The 14,519-nt window shown below is 42.3% G+C and overlaps 1 protein-coding gene across 1 annotated transcript in view; it reads left to right on the forward strand.

The window, feature by feature from the left end:
- Positions 1-14,519, forward strand: part of ect2 (epithelial cell transforming 2) — a 39,969-nt gene that overhangs the window by 23,544 nt on the left and 1,906 nt on the right. The window contains exons 20-24 of the mRNA XM_069151071.1: positions 654-773; positions 1,890-2,028; positions 3,107-3,261; positions 5,338-5,445; positions 7,864-7,992. Coding sequence (XP_069007172.1) covers positions 654-773; positions 1,890-2,028; positions 3,107-3,261; positions 5,338-5,445; positions 7,864-7,992 — 651 coding nt within the window. The remainder of the gene's footprint in view (positions 1-653; positions 774-1,889; positions 2,029-3,106; positions 3,262-5,337; positions 5,446-7,863; positions 7,993-14,519) is intronic.

Raw genomic sequence — 14,519 nt, forward strand, 5'->3', positions numbered from 1 at the left:
TCTTTACATCCATGTTCTTCCACAGGACAAAACCAGTTCTGACATGTTCAGGCTCCTCTGGTTGTTTCTGTAAATAATCTAATGTTCCACAGATCATTAGTTTCATATGTGTACAATGTTTATTTTACCAACCCATGTCTGACAGTGATGCAGATGTTTCCTACAGATGTTAGATAGGCATTGATAAACTGTCCCACAGTCTGTTTCACTGATGTGAGAACTTAAACTCTTCTTGTCTCTTATTTATTAGAAAGTACGTCAATGTTACATTAAAACACCTGCTAGCTGTCAGACAATATTTCTATTGTACAGTAAGTAATCGGTTCTGTGTTTGATCCTATTGTATTCATTATTTAGTAGTTAGTTAGTAGACGGTGAATAGAAATGATTTTGGTGTTTAGGAAAGACAACGATAGCTCAAGACATAGAAAAGACAGCTAGGTGAATGTGAAAGGTTGTCTGTCAGCCTGTCTGTCCAGGGTCCACACCGTCTAAAGGACCAGATGGTTTATCTCATGAACTGTCTCCTCTTCTCTCTTCTAACCTGCCCTCTGTTCGTCTCCCCGTCTGTCTCTCTGCAGACCGACCTGCTGTCCTCTCTTCGTCTCTGCAGACTAACCTGCTGTCCTATCACCGTCTTTGTCTCTCTGCAGGCCAACCTGCTGTCCTCTCACCGCAGCCTGGTCCACCGGGTAGAAACGATCTCTCTGGGAGACCAGCCGTGTGACCGTGGAGAACACGTCACCCTCTTCCTCTTCAACGACTGCCTCGAGGTGAACCTGCATGAACACTAATAACCACGTACACGTCCTCTACGTGTCCCCACAGTCTAGTCTGACGGTTTATTTCAGCCTCACCTCAGATCATCTTCAGCCTTTCCTTAAAACTCCACTTGAAAAACCTGTTTGTTTTCTAGGTTTCTTCCTAAATGTTGGTACAAATCTGAGAAAATGTGCAGCAACATCAACTAATTAAAGCAGAACTGGCACGTTTATTAAATTTGCCAACGTATAATCTGCTTTTAGCTTAAGGGACTTTGAGCTGCAACATACCAACAGAAAGGGAACAGAGAGCTGGAGGTTTTTAAATCATTTGAACTGATAGAAGCAGCTTCAATCCTGAAGACAAACTGGAACAAAGTAAAAACCATAGCTCTAAGAGAACGGAGAGAAACTTTCTGCTTGGTTAGCATGTTAGCAGTTCACTCCTTATTCTCATGAAGTGGTCTCACTATTGTAAAATTATTAAATTGTGCATTTAGATACAAGAAGAAATACATAAATTAAAAGATTTAATCAGAGTTATACAGGGTGAGAATCTGTTATCGTCTGATGATGCTGAAGGAGCTGCTTAAAGCCTCCCCCCCTCCCCCAGTCTGTAGGGTAGGAAAGGTGTAGTTCAACATAGACAACAGCTTTGTAATCGTCTCACCGTCCTCCTGTGGAGTCCAGAGGACATGATTATTACTGTATTAAGTAATAAGGTTTTTTACTAAGTGGTTTCCCAAACTTAAATTTTGTCTAATTTCTGTAGTTTTACCACAAACAATCCTATTTCATTTAATTTGTTCAGATAAGCCACCGTAAAATAATACAACATTTTGACCTCTGATTCTCTGAAGTACTGTATGGACTGATGATGCAATATTGTATTTAATCCTCTGCCATCTCCCTCCCTCCTCTCTTCTTCACTGCTCCTAATTAATGTGACATTAATGAGTTTCATTCTTTACCTCAATGAAAGCCTTATTGATTTATTGCCAAGTAACCAATAGCAGCTTCACCGACAAACAGCCAAGTGCACCAAACCTCAAGGGATGTAACTTGGAAGTTAACTTTGGTCACTGAGCGCCGATGTTGCCGTCTCACTTTGTGTGTGTGTGTCTCCAGATTGCAAGAAAGCGACACAAGGTGATCAATACGTTTAAGAGTCCGCTGGGACAGACAAGGCCGCCGCCTCCGCTCAAACATATCGCACTGATGCCGCTGTCTCAGATCCGAAGAGTGCTGGACCTGCAGGACACGGAGGGTAACCATGACAACATGCACACACTGGACAGTTACAGCTAACCGCCTCAGCTGCAGCTCATTTTAGGGTATTTTATTATCCCCTCTACTGCTGCACTTCAGTGGAAGAGGCCACACAATGGTTGAACACCCTGTAATACAGCTCCATGACGAACCTTAGGTAATGGCCAAAGTTGTTTTCCAATGTGTTCAGGAGGATGCAGCAGGAAGTGCCGAAAAAATTCATTCCTCCGTTGTTTCTTTGGAAAAAAAACCTGAAAATGATTGTAATATTTACACGGTTCCCACAGGTACGGGAATATCAGAGAATTTTAGAAGCTCCTTCCCAGGCAGGGAATTTGTTGGTCCAAGTCCAGGAATATCAGGGAATTTAGTTTGCATGTTTAAATGTTAGTTTCCATTTATCAAAATGTAATATTTTTCATGTCTGTAGCTGTAACATTAGTTAGCTAGTTATTGTCAGTGTGTGTTTGGTAGCATTAGTGCTCACTGACATAAATTAAAATGTAGTTTATGAGGCTGTGAGCTTAATTACCATTGTTGTTAGATAAATTATTTCCCTCTGAAACCAGTATTTAGACATGGATTTAATTTATTTTAATATCAAACAGATGAACATGTGTCAGCCTGTTTCTTGTCTGTTCAGTACAACAGCAGCATGTTTTTCTGTTCATTATATCTCATGGAGATTCAGCTCTTTAGTCACTGACAGTCAGAGAGTTTAACATTTGAATTAAAGTGGGACCCCTGTATTTAAACTGAATTAAATATTAGTAATTGGACTAGAGCGCAGACTCACAATTGTTTTTGGAGGACAGGGTAACAGTAGAAGTCTTATCCCAAACCCAACATGGCTGACTAAACGGGTTTCGAAGAACATACGTACTGATGGACTCAGAGAGGCCATCGCTTCTTTCTGCTGTTTCTTCCATCTTTCCTTGATCATCCTTTTCTATCTTATTCTCCTCATTTAAATCTCTTCACTGTCTGATTTCCTCCTTTATTTTTGTCTCTTTGTGATATCTACCTTCTCCTCCATCAGTCTGTTCTCCTCACTGTGTTTCACTTCCTCCTTTCAGAGTGTGTGAATGCATTCGCCTTGGTGGTTCGCCCTCCGACTGAACAGGAGAACTTGTTGTTCAGCTTCCAACTGGCTGGAGAGGAAACGGTTAAAAGCGCCTGGCTGCGAACACTTTGCCGCCATGTTGCCAACACCATCTGCAGGGCTGATGCGGTAAGAAGACACACTCACACACGACAAGAAATGGCTAGTTTGAAGGAAGCTCTGAAAGCTTTATTGTCCTCAACAGCTTTTATTACTAGAAGATAAAACTTGTTTCATCTCCAATCAGTAGTTGGTCCAATGTTGCTCCCATGACCTTCATTAGGATCTCTACTACTGGCAGCTTTGGAGGCCTCAGGAGCCCAGACGGAAGTTCTGATACATCAGAGCTCATTTAGAGCTGCCATATAAATAGAGGTGGAGTTGTCTGTCGGTATGAGGAGTAAAAACGAGGCCATCAAACGAAGACAATAGTAATGAGCCTCACAAATGTATCTCGGAGATATAAAAGGTAGTTGTTTCGCTCTATTCTAACGCAGTGTTTCCCATAGGTTGAGGATTTACTTGTGCTGGTGGCCGACAATTGACCCGGGCAGCTGTTAATTTACCAGGGAAACATTATCGAACAGCCTTGTTCACTGAGGAGAGCGCGTCTTGTGGATGTCTAGAAATCCATTTTTTACACGAACAACAAAATGGCTTGTAAATTGCAGACATTTCGGACCATGTCAGACGTGTCTGTCCAGCCTTTCTCGTTGCACCACACCTGATTGAAGCGCTGACTTCCCTCATGGCATAAACAGCTTATGTCTTCAGTTACTATGTACTGTGCCTTTGTACACATGACTTACCATAAATCCAGGGTTTTCATCATTTCTCTGAACACGTCTTCCTTGACTTCCTTAGTCCATGCAGAGGGGGATTGTTATTGCATTTGTAATGTTAGTCCACTTCTTGTTTTCTATGTCATATGTAGTGTCTCCAGAAGATGCTTCTTCATACAATGTGTGATTTTTTTGGTTTGACTGATGCGGTCACTTGGCCCCCTCAAATCGATCACCGTGATCCAACATACTCAGTATTCAGTTGGTATGACATGTTTCCTGCTGTGGTGATGGAGTAAAGTCATGGTGTTACACCACCAGCAACAACAGCAGCTCCACCAACTTTACAATATATCTATATTTTGGTCTGTGACAGATTTTTAAAAACAGAAGACTGAGCAGATCTCTTGGACACGTTGTTGTTGTGCATCTTCATTCTCCATCTTTCTCCTTAAATGTTCTGTCGCATCGGAACCTCTCACAGCTATTAACATATTGATTTACCCAGCATGCCGTCTGTCAGTGTCCGTTTGTTAATTCACAGTTATTAGTGTGACAAAGTTGTTGTGTTTTGCTCTGTTTCAGAGAGTTAGTTGTGTGTTATTAATTATTGTGTGATAAAGGGGTGTATGTACATGAGGGGTGTATGCGGAATCATATCATATGACGGCTAGCACCAGGCCTGTGTTCAGCACAGTTCATTTAATACTCATGTCAACCCACTGACATTAAAACTGACACTTTCCATTATTCTGTTTCATATTGAATCTGCTGAATCACGTTGGCAGAAGAACAAACTGTTTAACTAATGACCTCCAGTGTAGAGTGGACATACACAGCACAACGTACTCCTTTGCACTGTCAGTGTAGTGAGGCTGCGCCAGTGGAATGGACGACATACATGTTGTGAATAAGAGTCACTGGATGTAAATGTGCCCCTAACATATACAAGCAGTTCATGCAAGTTTGGTTATTACTTTGAGACACTGTAAAATAGAATATTAGCAACCTTGTCATTTAGTTGTTTAAGGAAATGATGTCAAACTGAATTGTCATGGGCTGATTAAGGTTAATGATTATTGATCTCGGTGGAAGATGTGGAGGTGACACTCCTGTATTTATCAGAGTCAGCAGCAGAGGGCGATGTTGCCTTCTGGTGTGTCTGCCTCCTCACAGCTGCATTCCTAATGGCTTTCACTGGGTTAGCGCTGCAGTGTGAATACCAACGAGACACAGCGCTGCTTGTTAAAACGCCCCATCGCATGCCGAGGAGAAATAAAGAGTGTCTGTGAATCCTGCTGCACATCCATCTCACAAACATAAAGAATCATGTATGGATGTGTGCTCATTACAGAGCGGCACACTTCAAGTTCACACTGATTATACTGGGTTTGAAGCTGTAATATGTTTCACCTATTAACAGGAGGACCTGATTCAGTGTACAGAACCAGACTCACTGCAGGTCAGCACTAAGGACATGGACAGCACCCTAAGCAAGGCCTCCAGAGCCATCAAGAAGACCTCCAAGAAGGTAAATGCAGAAGAAGATGTCCTGTTTTATTTATATGACCAGTTCAGGCTGACTGTATTTTAGAAGTTGTAGTCCAGGTGTTGTGCACCCTCACATTTCTGTGAATTATACCCGAAACATTAATGAATTTATACACAAAGAAATCGTATTCCTTTTGATTTAGTTGTACAGTCATTAACCAGTGGGATGGGTATCTTTGGGACAAGTTGAGCAAAATAAATGGCCTGTGTTAATAATACTGTCTGTCTGACTGTTACTAGTGAAATTACACAAAAACAGTTTTTTTTCTTATGCATTTATTAGATTTAACAGAAAAATATTCTAACATCTACAATAGTGCTTAAAGTTTGTAAACCCTTTCAAATATTTGATGTTTCTGAATAAACATGATCAGACATAATGGCAGACAAAGAGAACTAAAGAATACGATAAACTAATACTTATTTATTGGGGGACATGATCAAGTATTACTGCTGTGAGTATGTGAACCTGAGCTGTTTTATTTAAAGAACACTGACTCCTACAACAGGCGTCTATGGAAGTCTATCATTGTACCAACAGCCGATTTCTGAGGTCCTCATGGAAACGGTTGTTGATGGTCATTAACTGGAAGGATATTTAAGAGACCCTCATCAGTAGAGGTGGACCAATAACCATCTTTGAAGAGCAAGGCATGTAACAGTTCAAAAAGTCACAAAGGAACAACGGGTAACTTCTAAACTACTAAAGATTCTCTCACATTTTTTATGTGCGGCGTTAACAAGAAGCGTAAATGTAACGAGAAACGTAAAGTTAACGAGAAACGTAAAGTTAACGAGAAGCGTAAAGGTAGCGTGAAGCATGACGTTAACGAGAAGCGTAAAGGTAACGAGAAACATGACGTTAACGAGAAGCGTAAAGGTAACGAGAAACATGACGTTAACGAGAAGCGTAAAGGTAACGAGAAACATGACGTTAACGAGAAGCGTAAAGGTAACGAGAAACATGACGTTAACGAGAAGCGTAAAGGTAACGAGAAACATGACGTTAACGAGAAGCGTAAAGGTAACGAGAAACATGACGTTAACGAGAAGCGTGACGTTAACGAGAAACGTAAAGGTAACGAGAAACATGACGTTAACGAGAAGCGTAAAGGTAACGAGAAACATGACGTTAACGAGAAGCGTAAAGGTAACGAGAAACATGACGTTAACGAGAAGCGTAAAGGTAACGAGAAACATGACGTTAACGAGAAGTGTAAAGGTAACGAGAAACATGACGTTAACGAGAAGCGTAAAGGTAACGAGAAACATGACGTTAACGAGAAGCGTAAAGGTAACGAGAAGCGTAAAGGTAACGAGAAACATGACGTTAACGAGAAGCGTAAAGGTAACGTGAAGCATGACGTTAACGAGAAGCGTGACGTTAACGAGAAACGTAAAGGTAACGAGAAACATGACGTTAACGAGAAGCGTAAAGGTAACGAGAAACATGACGTTAACGAGAAGCGTAAAGGTAACGAGAAACATGACGTTAACGAGAAGCGTAAAGGTAACGAGAAACATGACGTTAACGAGAAACGTAAAGGTAACGAGAAGCGTAAAGTTAACGAGAAACGCGACGTTAACGAGAAACATGACGTTAACGAGAAACGTAAAGGTAACGAGAAGCATGACGTTAATGAGAAACGTAAAGGTAACGAGAGATAAAAACCTCATCTCATCTGCAGAGCATGGAGGTGGTAGTATCATGGTTCTGGCCTGCTTTGCTGCATATGGGACAGCTTGTTCAGTGATGGAACAATAAATTGTGAATGTCAGAGAATGTTGGGCACAGCAAGACGACCACATTTAAATCACACGTCATCTAAACAAAAAGGGCTCAAAGAGTCAAACGCTCTGGTCTCAGATGGCCTCGTCCCGGCTCTGACTTCATCCAACACAAATGTTGTGGAAGACCTGCAGTGAACAGCTGTTCTTCATTCTTCATTCTGTGCAGGAACATCCACAGTAACTGGAAACGTGCAGATCCACATATTGCTGCACATGATTCATACCAGATATTGAAAGCAGAGGTTTACTTATATCCCACATTCACAGATATGCTATGTTGGATCATTTCCTTTATAAACACAGGACCAAGCATCCTAGTTTTATTATATGTCATATTTATGATATATATGATTAAAACATTGTGAAGTGTTCACAGACAAGCAGAACTCTACTGAAAGGTCTCGTCATAAAGAAGCTGCTGGAAATCCATCATGTACGATGTAAAACACACCATTTGCTATGTCAATCAATAACTACTATTTCCTGGGTGTGTGTGTGTGTGTATTTTGTGTGTTGTGGATGTTGTGCATGTTGTCCGTTGTGTGTGTGTGTGTGTGTGTGTGTGTGTGTGTGTGTGTGTGTGTGTGTGTGTGCGCGTGCGTGCCAGGTGACGAGGGCGTTTTCTTTCACCAAGACTCCGAAGCGTGTGATCCAGAGGGCCTTCATGGCCTCCGGGACTCCAGAGGAGAAGAAGCTGAGCTCTGAGCAGCGCATCGGCAGCAGCTCCACGTTGGCTGTGAGTCTTTCTGTTGTCGTGTCTGTCTGTCTGTTGGTCAGTTACTGAGAGGATAAACCAGCCGAGATTAACTTTAAGTATCATTCATTCCTTTTATTTAATATTTCTCAGGAACCAACAAATATAGTAGTTGGTGTTTTATGGTATTTTCTTTGAGCATGAATTATTGTCATAATAATGAATCCTCTCTCTGGGTTTGTGTATATGTGTGTACAAGCAGAGCTACGATCCTGTCTGTCCCTCTGACCGTCCATCTGTCCACCTGTTCCTATTCTGTCCATCTCTGTCTTCCTCAGTTCATCTCTATCCACAATCCAGTGTTCAGTCTGTCCGTTTCTTTTATTCTGACTTGATTAAAAAGCAGGAAAAGAGCCTCTTTACTTAATAACTTTCCTCCACTTTTTGTGTCCTAGCCAGTGTTTCAATGGTTCATTTTATAACAATGTTTTGTCATTAAACATTGATGAAAAACCAAACTCACATTATTCACACCATTTTCACTCATTTGATAAAGAATTACAGATTTAGTAAAATGAAAAAGCAAACGTGAGATATCTTCATATTATACAACCTTAACGTTCTTGGTTTTATTCTATTATTCTATGATATTTATAAAACATGCATACACATACAAATATGATTGTAAAAGAGGACACGCATTAGATTGATGTCCATTCCAAATTTAATGTAGTGTTGGCTCACTGCTAAGAACAGTTCATACTGTGCATCCACATAGACACAACTGTGTGTACAAGTAGCTGTTGAATATAGTTGCACACATACACCGGTCCATTTTGAGATGCATGTAATCATTTGATCACCGGAGAACAATCAAATGTTTTTGTCCAAGAACATCCACATCACGTCGTGGCCTTTAATTTAACTAGAATGTGATTAAGTCACTAAATGTGCCTAATTGGCAGTGATATATTAACTGTTAATCATTATCAGGTGTCAGAATCCATGAATAGTTTAGTTCACATGCTGATATTAAACAAAGTCTCTAAGATGAAATCATTTATAATGAACTAAAGTGTCCTTTAATGTGTACGTTAAAGGTTTGGAACCATTTCTTCTTGACAGTAGAAGCAGTTTGAAGTATTTTTTTTTTTTTTTTTATTGTAGAGGATCCTTTTGTTCCTTTAATACAGACAAGTCATTTCAACAGAAGGAGCTGTACAAAGAGGGATGGACTCTTTATTTCTGTCTCTCTTGATTTTCTGTCCTTTCTGATTGTTTTGTAAAACGATGTACAGATTGAATTCGGGCAGAGACAAGCAGCCTTCTCATTTTCTTTTTCTGGCTATGGTGACGACTGTCTGAAGTTTGTTTGTTTTCCAGAAAGGTAACTCGGATGAAGTCAGCTACATGCTGATTTGTTTTAAAGTGAGAACCCACCAGTTGGATCTAATGGAGGCTTTGGATGGATACAGACATATGAAGCTAAATATGATTGTGTAGACCAGGGGTCTCCAACCTGTAGCTCAACACCTGGTTTGAGTCTCACAGAAGGTTCAAACTGGGGCAAAAAAGTATTTAGTCAGCCACCAATTGTGCAAGTTCTCCCACTTAAAAAGATGAGAGACGCCTGTAATTTTCATCATAGGTATACCTAAACTATGAGACAAAATGAGAAAAAAAATGTCCTGAAAATCACATTGTCTGATTTTTAAAGAATATATTTGCAAATTATGGTGGAAAATAAGTATTTGGTCAATAACAAAAGTTCATCTCAATACTTTGTTATATACCCTTTGTTGGCAATGACAGAGGTCAAATGTTTTCTGTAAGTCTTCACAAGCTTTTCATACCCTGTTGCTGGTATTTTGGCCCATTCCTCCATGCAGACCTCCTCTAGAGCAGTGATGTTTTGGGGCTGTCGCTGGGCAACACGGACTTTCAGCTCCCTCCACAGATTTTCTATGGGGTTGAGATCTGGAGACTGGCTCGGCCACTCCAGGACCTTGAAATGCTTCTTACGAAGCCACTCCTTCGTTGCCCGGCGGTGTGTTTGGGATCATTGTCATGCTGAAAGACCCAGCCACGTTTCATCTTCAATGCCCTTGCTGATGGAAGGAGGTTTTCACTCAAAATCTCACGATACATGGCCCCATTCATTCTTTCCTTTACACGGATGAGTCGTCCTGGTCCCCTTGCAGAAAAACAGCCCCAAAGCATGATGTTTCCACCCCCATGCTTCACAGTAGGTACGGTGTTCTTTGGATGCAACTCGGCATTCTTTCTCCTCCAAACACGACGAGTTGAGTTTTTACCAAAAAGTTCTATTTTGGTTTCATCTGACCATATGACATTCCCCCAATCCTCTTCTGGATCATCCAAATGCTCTCTAGCAAACTTCAGGCGGGCCTGGACATGTACTGGCTTAAGCAGGGGGACACGTCTGGCACTGCAGGATTTGAGTCCCTGGCGGCGTAGTGTGTTACTGATGGTAGCCTTTGTTACTTTGGTCCCAGCTCTCTGCAGGTTATTCACTAGGTCCCCCCGTGTGGTTCTGGGATTTTTGTTCACCGTTCTTGTGATCATTTTGGCCCCACGGGGTGAGATCTTGCGTGGAGCCCCAGATCGAGGGAGATTATCAGTGGTCTTGTATGTCTTCCATTTTCTAATAATTGCTCCCACAGTTGATTTCTTCACACCAAGCTGCTTACCTATTGCAGATTCAGTCTTCCCAGCCTGGTGCAGGTCTACAATTTTGTTTCTGGTGTCCTTTGACAGCTCTTTGGTCTTGGCCATAGTGGAGTTTGGAGTGTGACTGTTTGAGGTTGTGGACAGGTGTCTTTTATACTGATAAGTTCAAACAGGTGCCATTAATACAGGTAACGAGTGGAGGACAGAGGAGCCTCTTAAAGAAGAAGTTACAGGTCTGAGAGCCAGAAATCTTGCTTGTTTGTAGGTGACCAAATACTTATTTTACCGAGGAATTTACCAATTAATTCATTAAAAATCCTACAATGTGATTTCCTGGATTCTTTCCCCCCATTCTGTCTCTCATAGTTGAAGTGTACCTATGATGAAAATTACAGGCGTCTCTCATCTTTTTAAGTGGGAGAACTTGCACAATTGGTGGCTGACTAAATACTTTTTTGCCCCACTGTATGCAGTGCTTTCAACACACAGACTTACCTTAGCAGGCAGCCTAAATATATTGATAGGTATCGGTATATGCAGCCAGGTATGTTTCCATTTCACCATTTTTACTCATTTATTATTTAACCTGTTTGAGAGAACGACATTATCAATGTGAGGGATTAACGTTTAGACAATCTCCCTCCTCCCTCCACCTGTGTCTGCTCTGTGTCAGTGCAGCAGAGGTGGAGCTCCGCCCACAGTGAGACACACAGAGATCAGAGGACAGAAACACAGCAGAGGTGGAGCTCCGCCCACAGTGAGACACACAGAGATCAGAGGACAGAAACACAGCAGAGGTGGAGCTCCGCCCACAGTGAGACACAGATATCAGGACAGAAACACAGCAGAGGTGGAGCTCCGCCCACAGTGAGACACACAGAGATCAGAGGACAGAAACACAGCAGATGTGGAGCTCCGCCCACAGTGAGACACACAGTTGCCATTAAAAAAATGGTGCTCAGAAATTAGGTCAGTAACATAAATACAATATTTTCAGCTGGACTGTAACAGAGGGGGCGGCGCTATAAAGAGTGTCTGTCACAGAGAGCGTGAAAGGTCAAAATTACACAGATTAAAAGCCCTCCAGTTTCACACATGGTTCAGCCATATACAAGGTTTAGACCTAAAATGATTCTTTCAGGAGGGGCAGGGAGTCCAGATCGAAGGACAAATACTGGATTTTAATGGATAAATCTTATATTAGAACACTTTATTTGACTCTCTCATCTTTCTCTGCTGGTTTGGAGGAGCGCTGTGTGTTTCTAAACATGAGGAGCTGTTGGACACTTTGAATTTCACAGAGGTCAAAGGTTGGAGAACCCTGATGAAGAGGTTTAGAAGTTGATCTGGGTTGGTTAGTGTTGGAGTGGAAAGTCAGAGTCAGTGATGCAGTAGAGTTTACATGAGAGGGTGAGGGGTCATCTGCTGATGAATAAATGACCTACAGCAGGCCTCAACAGAGGTAAAAGTATATTTACTGTAATATGCACTATACTATGAACTCTATTACTGGTCTATCTATCTTCTGGTGGTTTCCTCTCTTCCTGTATTGTTGTCAGCATGTTTATTTTCTTCATCATCTTCATCACATGTAAATGGCTGCTCCGTGTGTCTCCCCTCTGTCATGTGCTCCAGATGTCTCGCTCTGCCTCGACCTTCAGTTTCACTGATTCTGCTAAAAGCAGTGCAGTGGTGCAGCGCTCTAACTCTCTGGACCAACCTCCTGTCAGAACCAGGGTCCCCGTCTGTACGCGTGGCCCCTGCACTCCCCCCCCACACCCCTGGCCAGAGCCCCGCCCCCACCCCCGAGTTCAGACAAAACCTCAACTATTGCTCCGGCACCCGAGAATCAAAGTCCATGCTCCACGCTCCGTTATGGAGCCACCCAGCACAGCCTCATTTAAACCTCCCCGTGTCCCAGCAGCCCACCTCTTTAACCCTCCGCCCCTCCATCCCAGCTGGCCGCTCCACTCAGCTCAGCTACAGAAAACCCCAGCACAAAGCGGGCCAGCATGTGGCCAGACCTCTGCCCTCGGTAGGATTCAAGCCGAAGTCTTCAGCTGCTCAGCCCGTTAATGCCAAAGGCTCGACCTTTTCTGGGGCGTGCGGGGACCCCCGAGGTGCCTCGGACCCACGCAAGGCTGCTCTGACCAGTCCTCGCAGAGAGACTCTGCTGTAGAGCAGCGCTGAGCTCGGTCCGGAGTCTGATGTGAGCAAACGTTACTGTCTCGTTTTACACTCGGGGTGCACCGATCATCTTTTTAATTCAGATTCATCCTCACCGCCTGCTGTGTGCTCTACATCTGCCTTCTAACATCCAAATAGCACCGGTGCATTTCTAGTCCCCAATCAACTCCTCAGAAACTCTGACCCTACAACACTGATGGATCAGAACCAGAGCCAGGACCAGCTCCCCAGCTCCAGGTCCACAGGGGGAACATAAGCTTCCAGATTGGCAGATGTGTGATGGGCAGAGATTTGAAGGCTTGATTGGGACTTCCTCAGAATAACCATGGTTACTGACTGGTGGTGGTGGTGGGGGAGGGGGGGTCACTGGGCTGTAATGTGGGGATCTCTGTTTACAGAAGTGTGTGTGATGAAGCTGGACAGAGATGAAATGAAAGAGTCCCTTTAGGTGGAGGCCTGCATTCCCTAAAGGGAGAACATGAACTCTTCGACGGTGTTAAACTCCCTCCTCATGTGATGAGTCTTCATCAAATTCATATTCTCTGAAACACGACTCCAGCTTTCCAAAGGTGTTGGTGCCTCGTGTGTGTGTGTGTGTGTGTGTGTGTGTGTGTGTGTGTGTGTGTGTGTGTGTGTGTGTGTGTGTGTGTGTGTGTGTGTGTGTGTGTGTGTGTGCGCGCGCGCGCCGAAGCGCTCCGAAGATAATGAAAGTTAACGTTGTGTTCTGATATTATCAGATTGTATATAATCTCTACACAACTATAAAAAAATATAAATATTTTCTGGTGTGATACATGTGAAACCAACAATTTCATAATTGATATAAAGGCTAATTTAAAAAAATCTCCAAGTGTTATCAAATCAAATGATGAAAAGTCTGGATAGTCCCGACTGTCCTGAAAAAAGCGTATATAGAGTGAATGTTTAGCCCCTCTAATGACCAGGATACGAGTTTAAAACTGAAGGTAGTGACATCATCCTGAAAGTAGTCCCATTAAAGTCACGCTGCCACAAACTGTAGATTTGACTTATTTCAGGTGTTAATGACATCACTGTTGAGTACAGGTAGATCCTGAACATTATCAAGGGTTCATTTGAGATAATAGTTTAATCCCTGACCATTCAAATGAACAGCTGTTCAGTGAGTAAAGTTAGCTTTTAGCTATATCTGCTTTGATCAAGCAGGTGGTTTTTTTTTTAGAAAGAACTTCAATGCAGAAGAAAAAAATATTAAGAATACAAATCATAATATCAAGGCATATGCCTTTAATTTTGAAGCAGTGCTGATTGTGTGTTTTGGCTCGTTTACACAAAAACTGCTCGCTAAAATTAATGTCAACATAGGTCAGGTTGACTGTCACCTGTTCCTGTCCTCCATTTTAAACACCTGTAATGCTTACTGGACTCATTATTTCCCATATTGACCTCCATCAAACAGTTGCCAGCTGTATGACCACTGTTCTACCTGACTGACAGGTGTTCATGATCAACAAGTCTGACATGACGGAAGTGTTGTTTGTTTGGAAATTATGAAACCATTTCACAATGAACCACACTTCGGCATTTTGCACTTGGTACTCTGTCCTTCAGTACGTTTATTCCACAGACTGCAAATAAACGTGTTCATAACTTCAGGGTCTGTAAAATGGTTCTGATCCAGAAGTGTCTTCAGCTGCAATACCAGCGAGTGC

The sequence above is a fragment of the Embiotoca jacksoni genome, unplaced genomic scaffold (genome assembly GCF_022577435.1).
Source record: "Embiotoca jacksoni isolate LCO1_2020_lvr unplaced genomic scaffold, fEmbJac1.0.p SCAF_16, whole genome shotgun sequence".
Lineage (NCBI taxonomy): Eukaryota > Metazoa > Chordata > Actinopteri > Embiotocidae > Embiotoca > Embiotoca jacksoni.